This window comes from Hippichthys cyanospilos, chromosome 12 (genome assembly GCF_059441005.1).
Source record: "Hippichthys cyanospilos isolate Australia breed blue-spotted pipefish chromosome 12, RoL_Hcya_1.0, whole genome shotgun sequence".
NCBI classification, from domain to species: domain Eukaryota; kingdom Metazoa; phylum Chordata; class Actinopteri; order Syngnathiformes; family Syngnathidae; genus Hippichthys; species Hippichthys cyanospilos.
The window spans coordinates 16215532-16234607 of NC_142380.1; the positions used below are offsets into that span (position 1 = coordinate 16215532).

The 19076-nt window shown below is 38.6% G+C and overlaps 2 protein-coding genes across 3 annotated transcripts; both read right to left on the minus strand.

The window, feature by feature from the left end:
• Positions 1-7002: 7002 nt before the first annotated feature.
• Positions 7003-8475, minus strand: LOC148415104 (coiled-coil domain-containing protein 42 like-2-like). The gene is made up of 2 exons (XM_088429992.1): positions 8448-8475; positions 7003-8356 (listed from the first exon to the last, which is right to left on the minus strand). Exon 2 carries the CDS (start codon positions 8349-8351, stop codon positions 7449-7451), a length of 903 nt encoding a protein of 300 aa, XP_088286118.1. The 5' UTR covers positions 8352-8356; positions 8448-8475; the 3' UTR covers positions 7003-7448.
• Positions 8476-8854: 379 nt separating this feature from the next.
• ankrd33bb (ankyrin repeat domain 33Bb) lies at positions 8855-18904 on the minus strand. Of its 2 annotated transcripts, none has more exons than XM_088430432.1 (5): positions 17917-18904; positions 16165-16294; positions 13518-13616; positions 13255-13418; positions 8855-12692 (listed from the first exon to the last, which is right to left on the minus strand). In XM_088430432.1, the coding sequence occupies exons 1-5, from the start codon at positions 18379-18381 to the stop codon at positions 12045-12047; spliced, it is 1506 nt and encodes a 501-aa protein (XP_088286558.1). In that variant the 5' UTR covers positions 18382-18904; the 3' UTR covers positions 8855-12044. The 2 variants fall into 2 exon arrangements, with proteins under 2 accessions (XP_088286558.1, XP_088286557.1); XM_088430431.1 differs by having other exon boundaries at positions 13518-13658.
• Between the last annotated feature and the right edge of the window lie 172 nt (positions 18905-19076).

Sequence of the window (19076 nt, forward strand, 5' to 3'; positions counted from 1 at the left end):
TTTCCTGGTCAACACACTGAATTGTCGACTTGTGTGTGGTGATGTTGCTACAGTATGTGGAGTAGATTAGACCGAGGCTTGCAGATCCATGTTGTCATTCTAAACATGATTCCAAAGCTCTTCAACCTGTACTATCAGATGTGAGCTACCACACGGCAAATCAAATCATTGCAAATTTGAAATTGTTCCCGCCCTCAAACACAATCCGATTGGATCGGTGGCGTGAACCTAAACTGAGCGAGTGGATATTTTGTCACAAATTAAGATGAAACAAAATTGTGGTTTTTTTTTCATTTCTTTTTTTTTTTTTTCAATGAGATTGTACAATTTGACAAAGCTCTCTTTCTCCTTGTTAATTGTTTGTGGAAGATCTTAGAGCCCTGGGAAACGATACTGTATTTGTTGACAGATTCTTGACAACGTTGTATACCGTATGTCATTGTGATCCTGTGGCAGTAAAACCAACGGTAAGGACTTTGTAGAGACATTGGTGGTCTCCAAACCAAACATGTTTTAAAAAGAGAATTGTGAATCTTTATATGCCTCAAACTGATTGCAACTGCTCCAAAATATAAATGGTCCATTGAAGAGGAAACTGGAGTTCTTTGTTTGTTGCCAGATCTGCGTTGCATTTCAGAACGACCAATTTAGTTGCCACTGATTGGCTGGCAACGAGTTCAGCATGTACCGCGCCATCTGCCTGAAGACAGCTGGGATAGGATCCAGCCCGCCCTGGACAAGTGGACAAGATGATGGATGGACTACAGCAAGCATATACAGTGGTACTTCTACTTAGGAAAATGATTCGTTCCCGAAGTAATTTTGTATTCCTTTAATAAGTAGAGCCACTTTTTACATGTAAATAGCCTAATCCGTTCCAAGTTTGCGCTTTAGGTGGGGCTGGTTACAGCATAATAGTTACATTTAACTAGGGGCTGATGAGGGGATATTAGTTAAGTTTTAGCACCTGTCACTTTATAAACATAAACTATCTGCTATAAATGCTGTGCTCCAAACACAATTTCGTTGCCTTTATTATCACAATGACAAACTCTTGAACTTGAAGCCCTCAGAAATGCTAAACCCTTTACATGAATATTAATAAAGTATAAAAATGCATTAAAAATGGTAACAAATACATATTAGAATTACATGAGTGCGTAATATTAAAAATATATCATGTAAAATAACAAAATAATAGAAAATGCTCCTTTAAATGATATTAATTGTAGCGGTTGGCAATGAACACTGTTCATTCGTTTGGCTTGAGATTGTGCTGGTTTGTTGATGATTAGTGCAGACAGAGACACCTTTTCAGGACGTTTAATTCGTACATTTTTATTTTACATTTGCAGTGATGAGGGATCATTTACAAGTCCACAGGAGCAATATTATTTTATTTTGAGCACGTATGTTTATTTAAGTTTAGTTTGGGGTCATGCGGAGTGCTTCTTGTGTGATGTCACTGCTAATGTGCTAACTGTGTAAATTGTTGGTGGGGGGAGTGGATGAAATGAGTAACGATGAAAAGTGGAAGACTGAAAAAAACGATTGTCTCGTTTGTGGGTAAGCCGGCATATTAATAAATGATTGAAATGCATCACAAACTGTAACAAACGTTATGCGTTGTGATAATGTATTACATTATAGTCATGTCGGAGTGAGCGCTGGTGTCTCGTTTCTCATATGCCAACAAAGTCACCTTTCTTATTGTGAATTTTCTCTCGTTACTAGAGACAATATTTTGCCACTGGGGCGTTTTGTAACAGGAATTTTTCGTAACAAGAGGCGTTCGTAAGTAGAAGGTACCACTGAGGACCAAAAGAGTAACAATCACTACAATCAATACACTAAGTTCATGGGAATCATATTCCAATATAAATTTAAGACTTTTTTTATTTTTTAAATCTATGATTTGCACAGATTTCATTTGTTTCCATTCAGACTGCAAATTAGTGTACTCCCGCAACCTTCTTGTAATTTTAAACATGAAAAAGGCACGGTGCAATTGTTCTGACAATTTCACAAATTCATACCTCAGACTTGCCACGTTGAATCACAGGTGCTTCTGGGGCGTTGCAACAATCTAATGGGGTCCCTCAAGACGCATTAACAGTAAAGACAGCTTGAGTGACACAAACATTTGTAAAATATCTCAAACAACAAGACACTAAGATTCTTTTTTTTTTATCAAAATAAACACATAGACCCATCTCTCTGAGGCTGTCCTCTTGAAGAAGTCATACATTATAGTCTTACAATCGTACAACCCCAATTATAAAATGAGACTTGTGGCTTGCGCTGCATGTCTGATGTGTGTAAAAAAAAAAAAAAATCCCTGTCTCACAATTGCTACAGAATTCATATGCAGGTCGTCAATAAACTAAGGCTCACTCTATTCCTTGTATATCTATGGTCAAAAGCGCAAGATAGCTAGTGTACTCAAAACCTGTATTAAGTTGTGAAGCAGTTAATCGAGGACAGCTATAAAGGCAAGGCATGCACCAACCTGTAAGATATTATATGGGTGTTTATGAATTTACAAATAACATATGTATACAAATATATACATACATATACAAATAACAATATATCAAGCCAATGAACAATGTGAATTAAAAAAAAAAATAATATGAAGGCATCATATCACCGAAAAGAAACATTTTTCAGTCCAATGTCCAAAAGTTCCTGATGGTGTATAATGTAAAAGACAAGGTTTCCTGCACAAATTTACAGCCCTGAAATGAGCAGGAATATCACCGTTAGCTTGCAAACAGATGAGACACCAAGCCTCATGTTATGCACGCATTGCCACTATGTTGTTAGATCAACGATCGTCTGATTTTTCATCACTTCCTGTTGGAAGCTCCCTATGAAAGAAAGCATGCACTTGCTAAGATGAGCAAATAGCGCAAAAAATAATAAGAAATGTATTAAAGGCATAGTCGACGATGGGAATACAATGTCAACTAATTAACATAATCGATGTTGTCGACACGTCAGTTCATGACAACCCAATTGAGATGTCATTGTCATCTTTAACAGTATCTACTGTACTTTTTTCATTTTTTTGTATTTCAACTACTTTATAAATTCTTGTTTTGTTTTTTTGTTTTTTGTTTTTTTTACTACACAGTCTCTGGGGCCTTGGTGCCCCACTATCAATAATTACGCCTCTGGTCACCATTGTGTTAATTATTATTATGTTAATAATAATGTCGCTAGGACATTTTATATAAAAACAAAAGAAAACTGTTCAAAATTTCCTTACAAAACAATTGTTTCGCCTACATGCATATTTATGTGTAAAATCATCGTAATTACGTTACAGAAGATTTAGTAAGTAATTGTTTATTAGGGGTGTGTCAAAAAATGGATTTGTGGATAGATTCTCATTTAATACAATTTATATGTATTTAAAATCGATTCTAAACATAAATAGAAAATTAATCCGCTTCCTGCCGGCTTCCGTACTTTTTTTTTTTTTGCCTGCTTCCTTAACCCGTTTGATGCATGCGTTACCATGACGTCACCACACACCCTGCTCTGGAAACTCAAGCCTGCGCAACTGGGGGAAAAAGGAAAAAACAAACAAGCCTGCGCAGCAACAGAGGAAATTCAACTGCCCCCCTTCTCATTAAAAGCTTTCGTCGCGTTTTGCAAACAAAAGTGATACACAAAGCCAAATATAAATGCAACGTTTCACTCTGCCGCAAACGAATGGAGTTTGACTGCCACGGATCTGCTGATTGTCTAAGCGTTAAATGTGGCCTTTCTCTATCTCAGGGCCCAAATACATTGAAGCCGTGAAAAATATTTCTGTCTCCAATCCTACTCAATAGACCAACAATGACAGGAATAGGGTTCAGTCATGTCTTTCCCTCCTCTCAGTCAGCTATCCTAATGCACATTTCTCTAATGCGCACACGTGAATTAAATGCGTTTACCAGAAAAAAAAAAAACATTCATGAAGAACAGAGAGCAAATGTACAAATAATAGGTAATCAAAACAATACGAGACTTCAGCATGTCCACAAAATATAACAAAACAAGATAAAATACAAAAATGTATTTAAATTTAAATTAAATTTAAATGTATTTAAATTCCAAATGTATTCACTCAGTCATATTACTCACATACACGTAAATGAATGAGAATATTGTCTATACGAAATAATATTTTTCATTCAGGCAACAGTTTTTCACAAATTATTTTGGTACTGCAATTTCCTGTGAAATGACAATGTATTTTGTTCTACCTTTTGTAATTATTGGTTTCATTTTATTTGATACTATAAAAGCTATACAATTTAGAGCTAGCTTCTAAAATTAGTCGCCTACATGCTACTTTTTGCGGAAAAAGCATACTCCTAACAAATCAAAACTTAATGCAGACTGAAGTAGTATGATGATTCTTTGTATACCTCTGAATTGAAACAGAAATCATTTTTGATTGAATTTAGTTGTTTTTTAATTGAATATTGAATCGGAGACCCCTACATCACAATCGAATTAATTATGAGACAGTGAAAGATTCTCAGCCCGAGTATCCATTCCTTTTTTAAACTGCTTATTCTCACACTGGGGGTGCTGGGTGCTAGATGAACGTGATGTTAGGTATGTCATGTGAATGTGTTTTATTGTCTGTTTGTGATGGAGTAGTGGCGAATCAACAACCAGTGCAGGGTTCTGCTTGGCTTCTTGTTCTAGATGCCTGGGCCACTAGATGGCAATGTCCCAGCATGGAGGAAGCACACTTGACCTTAGCCATAGCCACTGGAATGAGTTGGGAAGATTCACTGGAAGAGTGGAAGAGGAATTGATGCTTGCACAATCGATGGTTGATAATACTTTTTCTGTTTTGTCTTCTTACATGGCAGCAAGGTCAAAATGTGGTTAGCTGTAGCACATCCACCTCATGGTTCTGAAGTTGGGATTTAAAATCTTGGCTCCAGCCTTCTGGTGTGGAGTTTGCATGTTCGTGATGGTATACTTTGTTTTCCTTCAGCATTCCAAAAACCTGTACATCAGGTTGATTTAAGACTATGAACTCTTCTTTGCCCTCGGAGGCTACAAAGGTGTAGAGCACAGGTGTAAAACGCAAGGCCCGGGGCCAGATAGGGCACGCCACATCATTTAATGTGGTTCGTGAAATACTGATTTGACTTCCAGTTTCTGGCTAAAGTACCAACTCAAAATACAAAACTATTTTTTTTTCCCAATCTCTGATTTGAATAGTTTTACCAGCCTCTGATTTCAAAACTAGCTAAGTGTGTGATGAACACACTTAAAATGTATTTGATTCACAGTTATTCTGGCCCTCTGACAGAAACTATAACTAAAATTTGGCCCATGATAAAAATGGGTTTGACACCACATGGTCTAGAGCAGTGGTAAACAACCACTCTGTGGATCACCTGGTACCAGGCTGCGTGGGCAGCACCCGAAATATGTATTGGAACTGATTTAGTTTAACAGTTCATTCATTTGTGCTTCGTTTGGCTTGATCTTTGTTTTTTGGCGCTTCTTCTGGCTGTTGTAGATGTTACATTTTGTAGTGAGAAGGATGGTGTGGTTTTGAGAGACGGTGACGCAAATGTTTTGTCTCTGTGAAATCTGGCCCACGACTGTCTATAAATTGTAGTATCTTTGTAAGAATGTTGATGGATGATAATATGCCCAAGATTAGGTTGTTGATCTAAGTACTTGTGACTGTGGATAACATGCGCGCTAATATTAGTTCTTATTTTCATTATATTATATAGTGCTGCCCTGTGTGCGTTTAGCTCGTTAGCATTTTTGTTTGTGCCAGGTATTTCACTTGAAATTAATAGCATTTGTAATTGTTTTATGATTGGATTTATGTAATTTGCATACATTTTTGTACATTTTAAGGATTCTGAGTGACAGGAAACTCCAGATGGATTACGAAAACTCATTTGGGTTTCCTCGAATCACGGTCACATATGTAAGCATCGTTTTATTGTGCACCTACAGATAACCCAAGTCAGCGTTTGAAAATGACTGATCATAGTGGTCATGAGGAATCTTACTGAACCTTACTGAGAAACCCTCAAAGAGTTTAACACCATGCTAAAAGGATAGGGAGTGATGACAGGCAGCTGCACAAATCTCTTCCAAGGACACTCCCTTCAGAACAGCCCAAGATGTAGCAAGACTACTAGTAGAATAACAGCACACCCTAGAAGGAAAGGCGCAGCAACAAGCACCGAAAGAATGACAAATGGTATCTTAGTGACACCGTCAGCCGACCAATAGCAGACCAGCATCTCAGTAACATGTTGCAGCGCAGGCAGTTTGATGTGACCAGAAAATAAGAGCAATTACATAAAAACGCCTGAAGAGGGAGGCAAAATAACCTAAACACAGCCAACTCCACAGGTTATGACAGTTTTTGATGCCGACAAGGAGGAAAAATGGCATCAGGAGAGGACGAAAAAACGAAAGTTTTCCACTTCATAACGTGAAAAAAATGTAAACCAGCGACGCCATAACCCAAGGTCCACTGTATTTGATAAATCATAACAAGAATCCTCCCTGTTTTTTGTCGTATTTTTTAACCAATGTGATGTCACATATTTGTTTCATTTATGGTTCAAGAGCAAAAATGGCAGAAAATGAGTATAAAGTGGTGCGCTATAAGGCGCATGTGTGGCAAAGGGCCACCTCCACCTGAAAGAGTATTCTAAACTGCTCAAGGGCATGTTTGAAATGTTTGAAAAAAAAATGTGGATATGCTTTTTTTATATTTTTTAAATGCATGCTCATAGATGGTAATAAAGTATGGCTTTTGAAAAAAGAATGAATAGAATATGTCTATTCTAATAATTCTCTTGTTTTTTTTCAGTCATTGTTAATAAATATGCCAGTTTTTTTTTTTTTTACAAACATTTCAATATCACAATACATATCGCAATACGCCTTTGCTGTATCACAACATATTGTAATACACTTTTAAGACCCAATACCCAGCACTATTAATTACCTTTGTTTATTGTTATCTCAAGTATACATGACAGAACATTGACACACATTTAGGCATTGGTTTGTTCACTCAAATACTTGTAAAAATGTCTCACATTACAACATGACCAGAGCTGGTGAATACAAATGTGTGACTGCCAATTTGCCAAGTTCAAAAAATAAAAGTCACATATGATTAGCAAGCAGTAGACACCGATTCCTTTAAAGAAATCATGCTGTTACTTTAGAAACAGGTCCAGTCGCGGATCGACCGTGTTCATCTTCCAAGCAAGCAAGCCTTCCTTGAATGCCAGTGAGCTTTCACTCTCATTTGCCTCTTGAGTCGAAACTTCTTTTCGACAAGCACTGTTTTTATAATTGTGGACTGTGTCATCAATCACAAGATTTTTGGAGTGTGTGAGAGGGAGGACGACGGATCTGGCGAATTAATGTCGCCATTGCTTTTAGTTTTCACCTTTGGTGTTTTCTTCATATTCTTTCAAAATCTCAAAGTGGTCGATCATGAAATTGTGGATATTTTCCAACTGTTTCTCCGTCTCGTTCAAAGCCACACCCTGCTTATCGCACACCTTTCCACCGATCATCTCGTAGAGGCTGAGAACGGACATCTTGATTTGTGCCAGCAGGTTTAACTTCTTTGATGCGGTTTCCTCGATGCGTTTCCACTCTTTGAACCAGAATTCCACCTTGATTTTGGATTCAAACAATTCCGGCATAAGCTTGGTGAGCTCCATATCAAGCTCCTGTCTTTCCAACTCGTACTGTTTTTGCAAAGCCATTTGTATTTTCCTCTGTTGGTTGGTCTGCTCGTAAGCTTCGCACTCCCTCTGAGACAGCTGGTCTTCAATACTGTGAAGACTTTCGATGTGATCTGTCAGAGCATCCTCATCTTCAAATGAAGTCATGCCAACCAGTTTTTGCATGAACTGCTGGTATATATTGTTTTGGTGCATGACGGTCAGGCGCTCCTGTTTGGTTTCCCGCATGTCCGCGCATGCTACCATCAGATCTTTGATTTGAGCCTCCTTCTTAAGCGCCTCTTTTTCCTCGTTATCCGCTTTGGCTGAGGCTTGATCGACAACTTCATCCGCAAGAAATGGTTCCCTGCTCAAGAATAGCTCCTCGACTTCACTTATTTCCTGGAGTAACTCATACTCACGTGCTTTCAGGCTCTCCAGCTTCTCGAGGAGTTGGTCTGACTGTAACTCGAGATCTTTCTCCTCCCTCCGTATCAATATTTCTGTATAAATATCATCCCATTTAGTCCAGCCTTTACCCTTTGCTCGAATGTGTTGATTTTTTCCTTGAGAGGGCTTCGCTTTCACCTTTGAGATCTTTTTAGACATTACACCTAATATAAGGTAGGGTAGACATTTTATGTATACTATTGCATTGTACGATTTAGAATAATGAACAATGAATCAGAGATATGTAGCACATACCAATATTTTGTCATCCCTCATCCAGCGCCGATGTTTTGGTGAGTACGTAATGTTGAGCGCTCCTCTCAATTGTCATACACACTTTATTACACCATCATGATGACGCAAAGATGTGACATCATCGTAGTTTGTTGGAAAGAGCATCGTCACAGGCATTCATGCGCTTTACTTAAGCATCCACACAAAGTTGACATAAGACAATCATGAAAAAGTCAGCCTAAGCAGGTATCTCAAAGCTACGTCAACGTCTCTGGAAAAACAATAAAAATCATCAAAAACAATAGACTTAATATGATTCAGTGTACTGTATTTTCCGGAATAAAAGCCGCAGCGGCAAGGATTGAGAAAAAACATTTTTGCCACGAATAAGCCACACATCAGCTATTTACACAAAAAAGATAGAAAACTGATTTTTTTAAATTTTTTAATTGCTTGCCAAGAGCAATATCCTCTCTTTAACACGCTTAACATACCTGCATGTTTTGTTCCAACATATTTGTAGAAAATGGAAGAATATTTTGAACATAACACCAACAGAATACTGTAAAAATAGCAGTTCAAAATCAATACTTCCGTAGCATCTTCTTCTGTCTCCCTTTATTTAATTGATAATTATTTTAGTGAACATATAAACACATTGCACATTATTCATATATACAATCATAAATTCATAAATGCAATCATATATACTGTATACTGTATCAAATATACACGTCACAATCTTTTATAGAAGATCTTTTTCAAGTTAGACTTTTTTTTTAAATATTTTTAATCATATTCTTAAAACTCTTTTTGATCACAGCCATTGATTCACATCTTTTCAGTTCTTTTTCATAGTTGTTCCATAAGTTGACACCTTGAACCGAAACGAAACACTCATTTGCTTGACCGGTGGATTGTGTCCTGGGGGCTAGCAAAAAAAAAAAATGATAAGCCACACTAGGCTCAAACCATGAGGTAAAATGTCATGGCTTATAGTGGGAAAATATGGCAATTTAATTAAACGTTTACCATTGTTTTCAGATTTCGACCATCTAAAATCAGTAAAACATCTAAACAGCATATAACCACCATGCTCTCAAAGGAACATGGCTAACGTTTTGCTCAAGAGATCTAAACGGAAACATTTTTAAGTCACATTTCAGCACACTTAATTTTTCAGTAAAAAAAAAACAAAAAGAAGAAAAAGGGGAGAAAAATCATTGTTATTTTCTCATTCTAATAGTTATTTGCAGTCTTGATTATTTTAATTGGATTTGTGGTTTTCTTTTGTTGAATTAAAAAGAAAAAATATCTTGGGATATACAAAAGTTGTCAATTCATGATGCACTTTATGTTGTACAGAGTAAATACTGTAAATAATGACGAGGTTTTTTTTTTTTTTTTTAAATATCTTGACATATCAAAGAAATTTGGAGTCGTTTGCCATTTTGTGTCTTTGAATCAAAATATACAACCGAAATCCTTGAGTCTTATGCCACCTTTCCATTTAAAACAACTACTTTTTAATCCCTTTTTTAATCCCTCAAACTAGGAAATTCAACTGACTATGAATATGTTGGGACTCTTTTTAGCTACAAAAAACCATGGGCATTTCTCTAAAATCAGCATGTAGTATACAGATGTTGGAAGAAGTTTTTTTCTTTCCATCAGGGGTTAAAATGTTTTAGTGGGGCAGCCAGAATTGCCTCGAAGACGGGTGGCCATACGCATGGGCAGGCATACATGTAACACATGTAACGGAAAAGTCATTATTTATTATTTCCCTCCATAATCAAGTTTTTATTATATAAATTCACTTGCCATTTATTTTGCCATTGTTTTGCTTTTGTGTATTGTCTCATAATCCACTTCAATCTATCTCTATGCACCAATTTGCTACTTTACAGCCAATCAGTGATCAACTGTCACCAATGGCCGATAACATTTTGCTAATCGCTATCAATGGTTTGTTCATTTAAATCAGAGGTCCCCAACTCCGTGGATCAACCTAATAATGATGTTTGGAAGTGATTTAGTTAAGTGAATTCATTTGTGCTTCGTTTGCCGTGATCTTTGTTTTTGGTGCCACATCTGGCTGCTGTTGATATCGTATTTTGTAGTGAGGAAGGACAGTGTGGCTTCTTTTGAGAGCAGCCACTGTCAGTGACACACAAGTTGTTCTGCCTCTCTGTGAAATCTGCCCTACGACTTTAAGTTGTACTTTGTAAGAAGGTTGTCATTTATGATATGTCCAAAATGTGTTTGTTTGTTCATCCAACAACATCTGACTCTGGAAAACATGCTAGCTAATGTTAGTTTTTATCTTCACCGTGTTAGCATTTTTTTGTTTGTGGCAGGTATTTCTCTTAGCATATGCAATGGTTTCGCATAACTCCTGCAAAGGATGAATAAGGTATTCAACTTATTTGCATCTAATTAACATTTTGCATTGAAAATGAATAGCATTTGTAATTCAGATATTTGATTGATTTAATTTGATGTAAATTGTGTGTGTTTTCAAGATATATAATTCTTGCTTATGGGACTGACCTGAGTAACTGAGTTATAGCGATGTTTGATATTGGGGAGACATTGACTGTCTTTTTTTGGTGTATTTTCTTTTCTTTACAGTTTTGCTATACATTATACATTATGTGCATATTGGCTGCCCTTCACTCCCCATCCACAATAAAAATCTCAAGCGTTGATCGGTCCACGGTGATAAAAAGGTTAGGTACTCCTGATTTAAATCACATATGAACTGTGACTGTGGATGCTATGATGATCAATGATTTCTAGGCCATGTTATTTGCTATGGTGTGAAAGTGTTGATTTTGACTGACAAATAATCAAGTGTTCTTTACTGAAGACACACTTCTTTACAATTAGATTTTAGAGTAAATGTAAGCTTTGTATTATAATATTTAGTTACTCCAATTGACTTGTGGCAGCATATGAGGAGGTCTAAGACTGCATTCATGCAAAGTCAACCAGAACAAGGAGCGAATCGGAGTGGGTTGCCATGGTCACCTCATAACTCCCCCCCTGCTTTCATTTAAGTGCACAAAGGCCATGCTCAATTTGAGACATTGGTAACCTGTGAAATATCATTCTGCAATCAAGAACATGGTGTTTACTGTTTGTTCCGTGGTGCTGCTCATACGTTTACCTGCTCATACGTTTACCTATGGTATGTAAATGTATTAGCGCAACTGTATGGACTGATTCATCATGCAGTAAAGTGAGGCAGAAAACGTTTTGGGAATACACTGAGTGAACACATTAAGTAGTAACAAGGCAATGAATAAAATGTTGTCAAGCAGAAGAGAAATGCTCACTTGTACAGGTTAACTGTTCTGCAATAGTGTGAGGCCGTTTTTTTCCACACTGCTTATTTATCCTGTTAGGAATCACGGTTAACCTTGAGGCTGTCCCAAATGACTTTGGGCGAAGGCAAACTATATCCTGGATGGTCCGTCAGTCGCAGAGCACAAACTGTATGTATATAAAAAACGCTCCTCCTCACATCGGTCCTTTAGCAGAAATGCAAAGAAGTCAGGCATGTGAACCACTCATCATTGCCAGGTCGTAGAAGGTGATCTCAGATTTTGTTTTTCATCTCCGCCTTGTCGGTGGTAACAGTCTCTCCTCCCTCTTTCGCTCAATCCTCTTCATCTTGTAATCCCACTTTGGGATTTGAAGATGATTGTAGTTATTATTCTTTCTGAGCTTTTCTGGTTTAAACGTGGGAGCTGGGGCCTTGCAGAGCCTCACTTTTGGTATCACAAGGCCTGGTCTCACACTGCTCCTCCTCAGCAAATGAAGCGGTAGAAGACTTGCCCGCCTTATGGCCACTTTGGATGCAGCGGCCATGTCATCCAGCAGTTGAGGCTGGAGGCTGGCCCGCCGATCCCTCGCCTTGGGGATGAGGAGAACCCGCGAGTTCTGGAAAAATCTCTTGTAGTTGTTCAGCCTGTCCGGGCCGAGGTGCTTTAGCTCAGCCAACCGTTGCCGCCTGAGAATTTCCTGCACTGCGTAGCGTCGTTTCCCAACGCACGGGGGGCTCCCTGGGCATACCGTCCGGCAGGTTGTAGCAATGAATGGACTCCTGAGGCCGGTAGTGAGCCGGACCATGTGCTCTAGAACGCCATCATCCACCGGGTTCACCTTGTTGTTAAGGTAAAACCTGTAAGGGCAGCAGGACAGAAGGTCGATACAACGCTTCCAGCAGGACTTTGGCTCCTCAGCCTTGGCAACCAGATCCTACAGGAGACAAAGAATATATACGTATGTATGTATATATACGTATGTATGTATATATACGTATGTATGTATGTAAACTCTCTCTCTCTCTCTCTCTCTCTCTCTCTCTCTCTCTCTCTCTCTCTATATATATATATATATATATATATATATATATATATATATATATATATATATATATATATATATATATATATATATATATATATATATATATATATATATATATACTGTATATATATATATATATATATATATCCATTACATTCTATCTCTCTCTCTACCTATGTCCCTCTCTCTCTCTCTCTCTCTCTCTCTCTCTTTTTAATAATTACTATTTTAGCACCTGGGAGGCGTGACTGACTTTCACGTTTCACCTGTTTGCGTTTTTTTGTTTGTCTTTTCCTATGATTGTTTTCCTCTTTCTTGTGTTCGTAGCATTCTGTCGGTTCGAGCCGTCAGCCACAGAAGGGCTAAACAAAGTTATATTGACTGATAATATTACATAAAGGCCTGCGGCATATGACCATATGACATGAAAAATACAGCATGCATCGCTCACCTCCAGCAAGGGCCACTCAAGGTTAAAGGAGTCACAGAACTGCTCGGCACATGGCTTCATCATGACCTGATACATCAGGTAAGCCGTCTCATGACGACCAGTGAAGAGAGCCCACTCCCGCGGGGTCATCCTACGGCCATTGTCCCTGGCTTGCATGTCACCTCCTGGAAATATTAATATCAACTTGGATGCTGCCTGCATTGATTCCGCATGCATCTTGAAAAGAGGCATGTTTTTACATTGTAGTAGTACTTGTAGTTTACCAGCCAGCATGAGTGCTCTACAAGTGTCGGCCCGACCCTGCATCGCGGCCTTCATTAAAGCTGTGAAACCATGGCAGTTTCTCCTCTCCAAATCCAGCCCTGGGAAGTAGTTCAGCAGGTAGTGAGAGATGAACACATGGCCTGCACACAACACAAACGTAGCATTTGGCACATGCTATGGTAGATGGACAAAATACTAGAACCACTGTTAGAATGATTGTATGAAGATTATCCCATATTTGTTTCTGCAGCATGTATATTGGCAGACATGGATATTTTCTGTTGGAGTTGTCATGTCTGCTGCAGCTGTAATGAATCACAGGCACGTATTCCTGAGAAAAAAGACAGCAGTGATTGCATGCACTGATAGTATATGGACTTTCGCCTACGTCCCCCTCTATCAGAAACTGATTGTTACCATGCTGCCATGATGTCTCCCCTAACCTTTCCAATTTGGGCAATCCCTCATGAATAAAAGAGGGGCGGACAGAAAATGTAACCAGAACAGTAAAAGATCTGTAAGAATAAACATTCCTGTCTGCTCTCCTCGCGAGTAAAAGGCCCTTGTCTTCCTTCTTGTTTGTTTATGAAATGTTTTAGGTTGCCTGAACCTGACAACCACAACGATCACTGCAATTTCCTCTTGACAAGACCCCGGCTACCATGACTTCAGCAGTCATAAGAAGGCAAGAAAAAACAGAATCGTGCTCAAATACAGGATTTAGTTTTAAACCCGCATGGACACCTTTCAGCATCAGTGATGAGTTTTTAAAGTTTTCCTTTTATACTTAGCTCACCTGTGGCGTCGGCTTTTCTTGTCATGAATGGGGATCGATAACTGTTTTAATGAAGCAGAAAATGAGTACGTCGCAGACCCCAGTGAGTCATTCATCATTGTTAGTAGATGAGGCCAAGGCAGCATGTCTGCTACGCAGACTGCATCTTTATGGAATCTCTTGCTTTGGTAAATGGGATTATTGAAAATGCAAGCACTATGCAGCATGTCATGTCTCATTCTTAAAGGCGGGCACGTTTCAAAAGCCTCAGACTCAATTCCCTGCAGAAAAGTGTTCCTTCTTAAATAATGCATGAGTTGAGGAAGGAAAATAGTCATCTCAAAGATGAATGCACATGGGGTAATTCCTTCCTGGATTGCAGAATGCTCAAAGCATCTCTGAAGTCATTTTTTAAATTCTTTGAGAGAGTGATAGCCCTTGTAAAATTAGTATGAGTACCATGTTTTTCAATGATAAGTAACTCTTACAAAATGTATGGTTGAATCGTGCCAAGATATATTTGGGAATATCAAATCGCAATAATACTATTCCCGTTAGTGCATTGAGAATGACTTTTTTTTTTTTTTGCGTAGTACCTGTGGTTATTTACCTGCTATTGAGAATGTACCACTACTCTTTATATTAATTACTAATTACTTGATATACATATTAATTATCTTGACCACCTCTGGGATTTCTTTCTCAAATGTATCCTAATTTTCCTGTCCTCATTAAGCAAGACTGGAAAGAACAATGGGTTTATTCAGCTTCTCCTAATTGAAAAAAGAAAATCCTCAGTGGTGTTAATTAACATGAGCTGTATTTGTTGAAACTGTTAACAAAAGTTAAAAAGGGGGGGAAAAAGTGGGGCATGTTGGTGTTTGTTATTGATGACCACGCTTGGTGAGCAGCAGTTTGCGCAATCAGCAGTGTGCACTCCAATTAGAACAAACCAGCGGAAGTCAATGAACGACCTTTTTTGTTTAGCCCAAAGACAGGCTCTCTGGATTGCAAAATTTGCAGTCAGCTAACTCCAGAGGCATTATATAATCTAATCTTACATAAGTCACCCTCAGCAAGAAGCCTAACTAACACTATTCAAAAAGTGTAGAACGTTGGAAAAGGCCTTGAGATGATTCTAGGCTGGGGTAACTCATAAAATAAATGGGAAAATGCATGGCCCTTGATTTTGTTCCCCCACTATTTTCGCCAACTTTCCAAAACTTCTGTCATCAAAATCCTCTTTTGCCCACATCCAGAAAGGTTCTTGGCAAGTTCCATGCTTCCATTCATGAGAAGAGGTTGGAGATGTTCTTATAATGGTTGTAGGTCTTGTGTTTGTGAACTACTGCACTTCTGATGTCCTCAGACATTCAGGTCCCTTTGTATTAACCACTGTAGCAAAAGAACATGGATAACTTTTTAAAATTAAGATTAGTTTATTCAAATTACCTGGGCATAAAAAGTTGATCAAAGATGTATCTCATTTGTGATTTACCAAAGGTAAGTCAACATGTGATTCTATAGTGAATTACAAGAAAGTGTGCCAATACCAGTGACACAGTATGCATTAATATTTTCCCTTTTTTCTTCCTTTGCTTGTTGTTTGAAATGGCTGTTTTGCATTTGCTATTCAGTGTCAAAAACAAACTCTCGATAGAATTAAAACACTTCACTTGACTCATTTTTTTCCAGAATATTTTGTACATTATGTATACTGTATTAACTTCATAGGTGCCAATAATGGCGAGCAGGACTGCAAGTGCCAACGTTGCTGCAGATTAATTAATTGTAAATGAGTAATTAATTGAAAATGGGTTTACAATACTTATTTTGCTAATGTCTGCGTGAATATGAAGTGTTGTGTTTACCTGCTTGTGCTGCTGTAATTAGGGCAGTGTTACCCTCATTATCCTGCCAGTTGACATCAATGTATGGACACTGAGATAGGGCGATGACCACATCCACATAGCCATAGTAACACGCAACAATCAGTGCAGACTGAAACACAAAAGTGAGTGAGGTTAGCTTTCCATAATTTGTACGGTGTGGCAAATGCTGAAGAGTTGTAATGAAGAGCTGACTCACTTCCCAACATAATGCTCGTGTTGGTCTTTCAATGGTTATTTACTGTTCGCACTAAACAGTTTCTGCCCCATTTCCTCTTAAGTATATTTTGGAAATTATGTCAGTCATTTCTGTATGCCATAATACTGTGCATAGTCCAGCCATTATTCTGTTTTTAGTCCCAGTGATTCTGAAAGGAAGCTACCCCTGGAGTAGGTAAAGGATCTTCACATCATGCGGAATATTTTAACAGGGTTTGTGCAGGTATCAGCAAACCTAATTTAATATTTTTTTTAATGCATGACAGGGCCAGTGTATTTTATTTTCAATGCAATAGCAAATTAATTAGAACATGGAGCAACATTGCCAGAATATGACTGCTTTGCAAAACACTATAATCCTTTGTTTTGTGAAGTTGAATAAGCCAGAAACAAAGCATGTTAATGATTTATTGTCTGGGGAAGCTAAACAAAATACGCCTGGAGATACCACCACTTATGACGTTCCAAACATTATAAAACCAAGAGATTAATAATACAGCATTTTTTTATTTCTTTTTTTTAATTATTATTATTATTGTTGTTCATTCAAAAATGTTTTGCGCAGGTGTCAGTATAATTGTCCTACATTCAAGAGTTCTGTTTTATTGTCATGTGCCAATATGGCATATGTCAATTCTTATTCACCTTGTTAACCTCCCCAAGCAGACTTCATAACACAATTGAGCAAATGAAGTAGGCAATAAAACAAAAACAAAAAAAACAGTCATAGAGCAATCAGGAAAGTAATAATGAACTATTAATAAATAGACTTACATTCTAAGCATATTATGTAGATCTACTGGAAGAAACTGTGCAAAATATCACATGGTGCAAAATATTATGTATTTACCAGCTTTCCTGCATTGTGCAGGATTTGTAAGGTGCATGTGTGCATGCGGTAAAGTGACTGGTGTGTGTATGTGAGTGAAAGGTTAGCACTTGTGTGCTCAAACATTCTGCAAGATATTCTGTGGATAACAAGTGAAGTGATATTTGTTTGCGATTGAGCTGGCCTTCCCACGGCGAAGTTTGAGACAGCAACCTTCGGCCACCTTCTCACAACAACATTTTTTTTCCATTGCGAGCAGTGCACTCATTCTCCCGACAAAGCATTTGTTCATCGCAAGCGGTTATATTGATTAAAGCAAATGTATAATCATTATTTTTACAACTATTCCGACGGCGTGCCAGAGGGTTACTTGAACGGAAGAAATATTTCACAGTTGGTACATCATTTTCAAAAAGTGGAAGCCCACTGCTCTCAGCGATGGCTCAGAAATATCCTTTACCCAGGGATCAGGTCAGTGTCTTAGCAAGCCTGTTAAAAGCTGAACCCGGCGCCAAGCTGCTTCTCAATGTGTCACTTTGCAATGGGCACTCACCCATCTGTTACTTGGGAGATTAACCTAATGCTCTGTCCCCCATGTCAATTGGATGCTGTCGTGTTTCCATTTTGCAATGTCACAACGCACAAACACAAAACTGTAGATACTATTTTGTTCAGGGCACTCTTACTCTTCTGTTGCGATCGGTCTCCTGCACTTCCTCCTCGGTCAGTCCTTGTCTGATCATGATCTTGACGATGATGGTGTTGTTATTGCAGCAGGCCTTAAAGAACGATATCGGCTCCGGGCTCTCGCGGCACGGTGAGCGCGAACCGTCTGATCCAACCGAAGTGTCAAGCGGGTAGAAAGAATCGTCAGATGCGATGCTCCTCGTGTCCGAGTTATCCGACAGAGCCTCAAAGTCCAATTCCTCAAACTCCTGGTAGATATCGTCCTCGTCCTCCCAATAATTTCGAGTGTAATCAGCTTCGGCCTCATCGTGTTCTTCAGACTCACCGTCTCCACGGTCCTTGTCGACCACAGTGAAGGACATGGTAGGTGCGTCCATAGCAATTTTGCCTGGTTCCAGTCTTCTGGCAACTCCATTCTCCTGAACTTTCCCAGCGTCGCCTTCTTTCTCCGTTATTAAAACCATTTAAGCCTCCCCTCCCCCCGCTCACTTGTTTGAATTACGGCCGGATGGTAGGACATCTCTGCGATGACCTGGAGTGTATGTTCTTCGGCGACTCACGCAGTCAAGTCCAAAATATTCTATCTAACACACTTTGGTGACAAGACGTCATGAGTTGAGGCCACTGCACTTGCTTGTAATCTTCCGTCAATGTCTTTGAAATATCCTCAAGAAGTTGACGTCATAACCCTTGCAGAAAGTCGCTCCTCAAATTCCCAAAAGTCTCCCTTAATTCCTAAAGGTTGCCGCCAATGTCCACATTGGAAAGTCCTTCTCCAACATCAGCTGAATTCCATGTAAATTTAGTTTGGTGCACACTAGCATCTTGGACACCAACAGCTCTGACTTACTGCTTCCTCATGGAGAAACAGTGGATTTATTTTGAGAACCGTCAACAGTGAAAAGAGATTTCCTTCCCAACTGACGCACAATAATCCCTTTAGTTGCTCTCTCACCTGCTTTAGCTCTTCAGTCAAATGTCGCACTGCATGAAAAGTCACGATTCAACTAGAATAATATGTAATAATCTAAAATAACTGATGCTGAATTTGTGGAGTGTTTCAAACCTACGTAGGTTTCACTCTTTCCTGAAATTCTTGAGAAGTGGCACTTAACACTGTGTCCTTAAATTGGATTGTTTGCCCATGTGACCTGATTAG

Bases quoted from the DNA above. Each gene is read 5' to 3' on its own strand.
- LOC148415104 (XM_088429992.1), bottom strand. From the start codon at position 8,351: ATGTCTAAAAAGATCTCAAAGGTGAAAGCGAAGCCCTCTCAAGGAAAA.
- ankrd33bb (XM_088430431.1), bottom strand. From the start codon at position 18,381: ATGGTTTTAATAACGGAGAAAGAAGGCGACGCTGGGAAAGTTCAGGAG. The intron at 13,659-16,164 runs GTAAACACAACA...TGTTGTGTGCAG, and splicing joins AATTACAGCAGCACAAGCAG to GCCATGTGTTCATCTCTCAC. The intron at 12,693-13,254 runs GTGAGCGATGCA...TGTCTCCTGTAG, and splicing joins TTGAGTGGCCCTTGCTGGAG to GATCTGGTTGCCAAGGCTGA.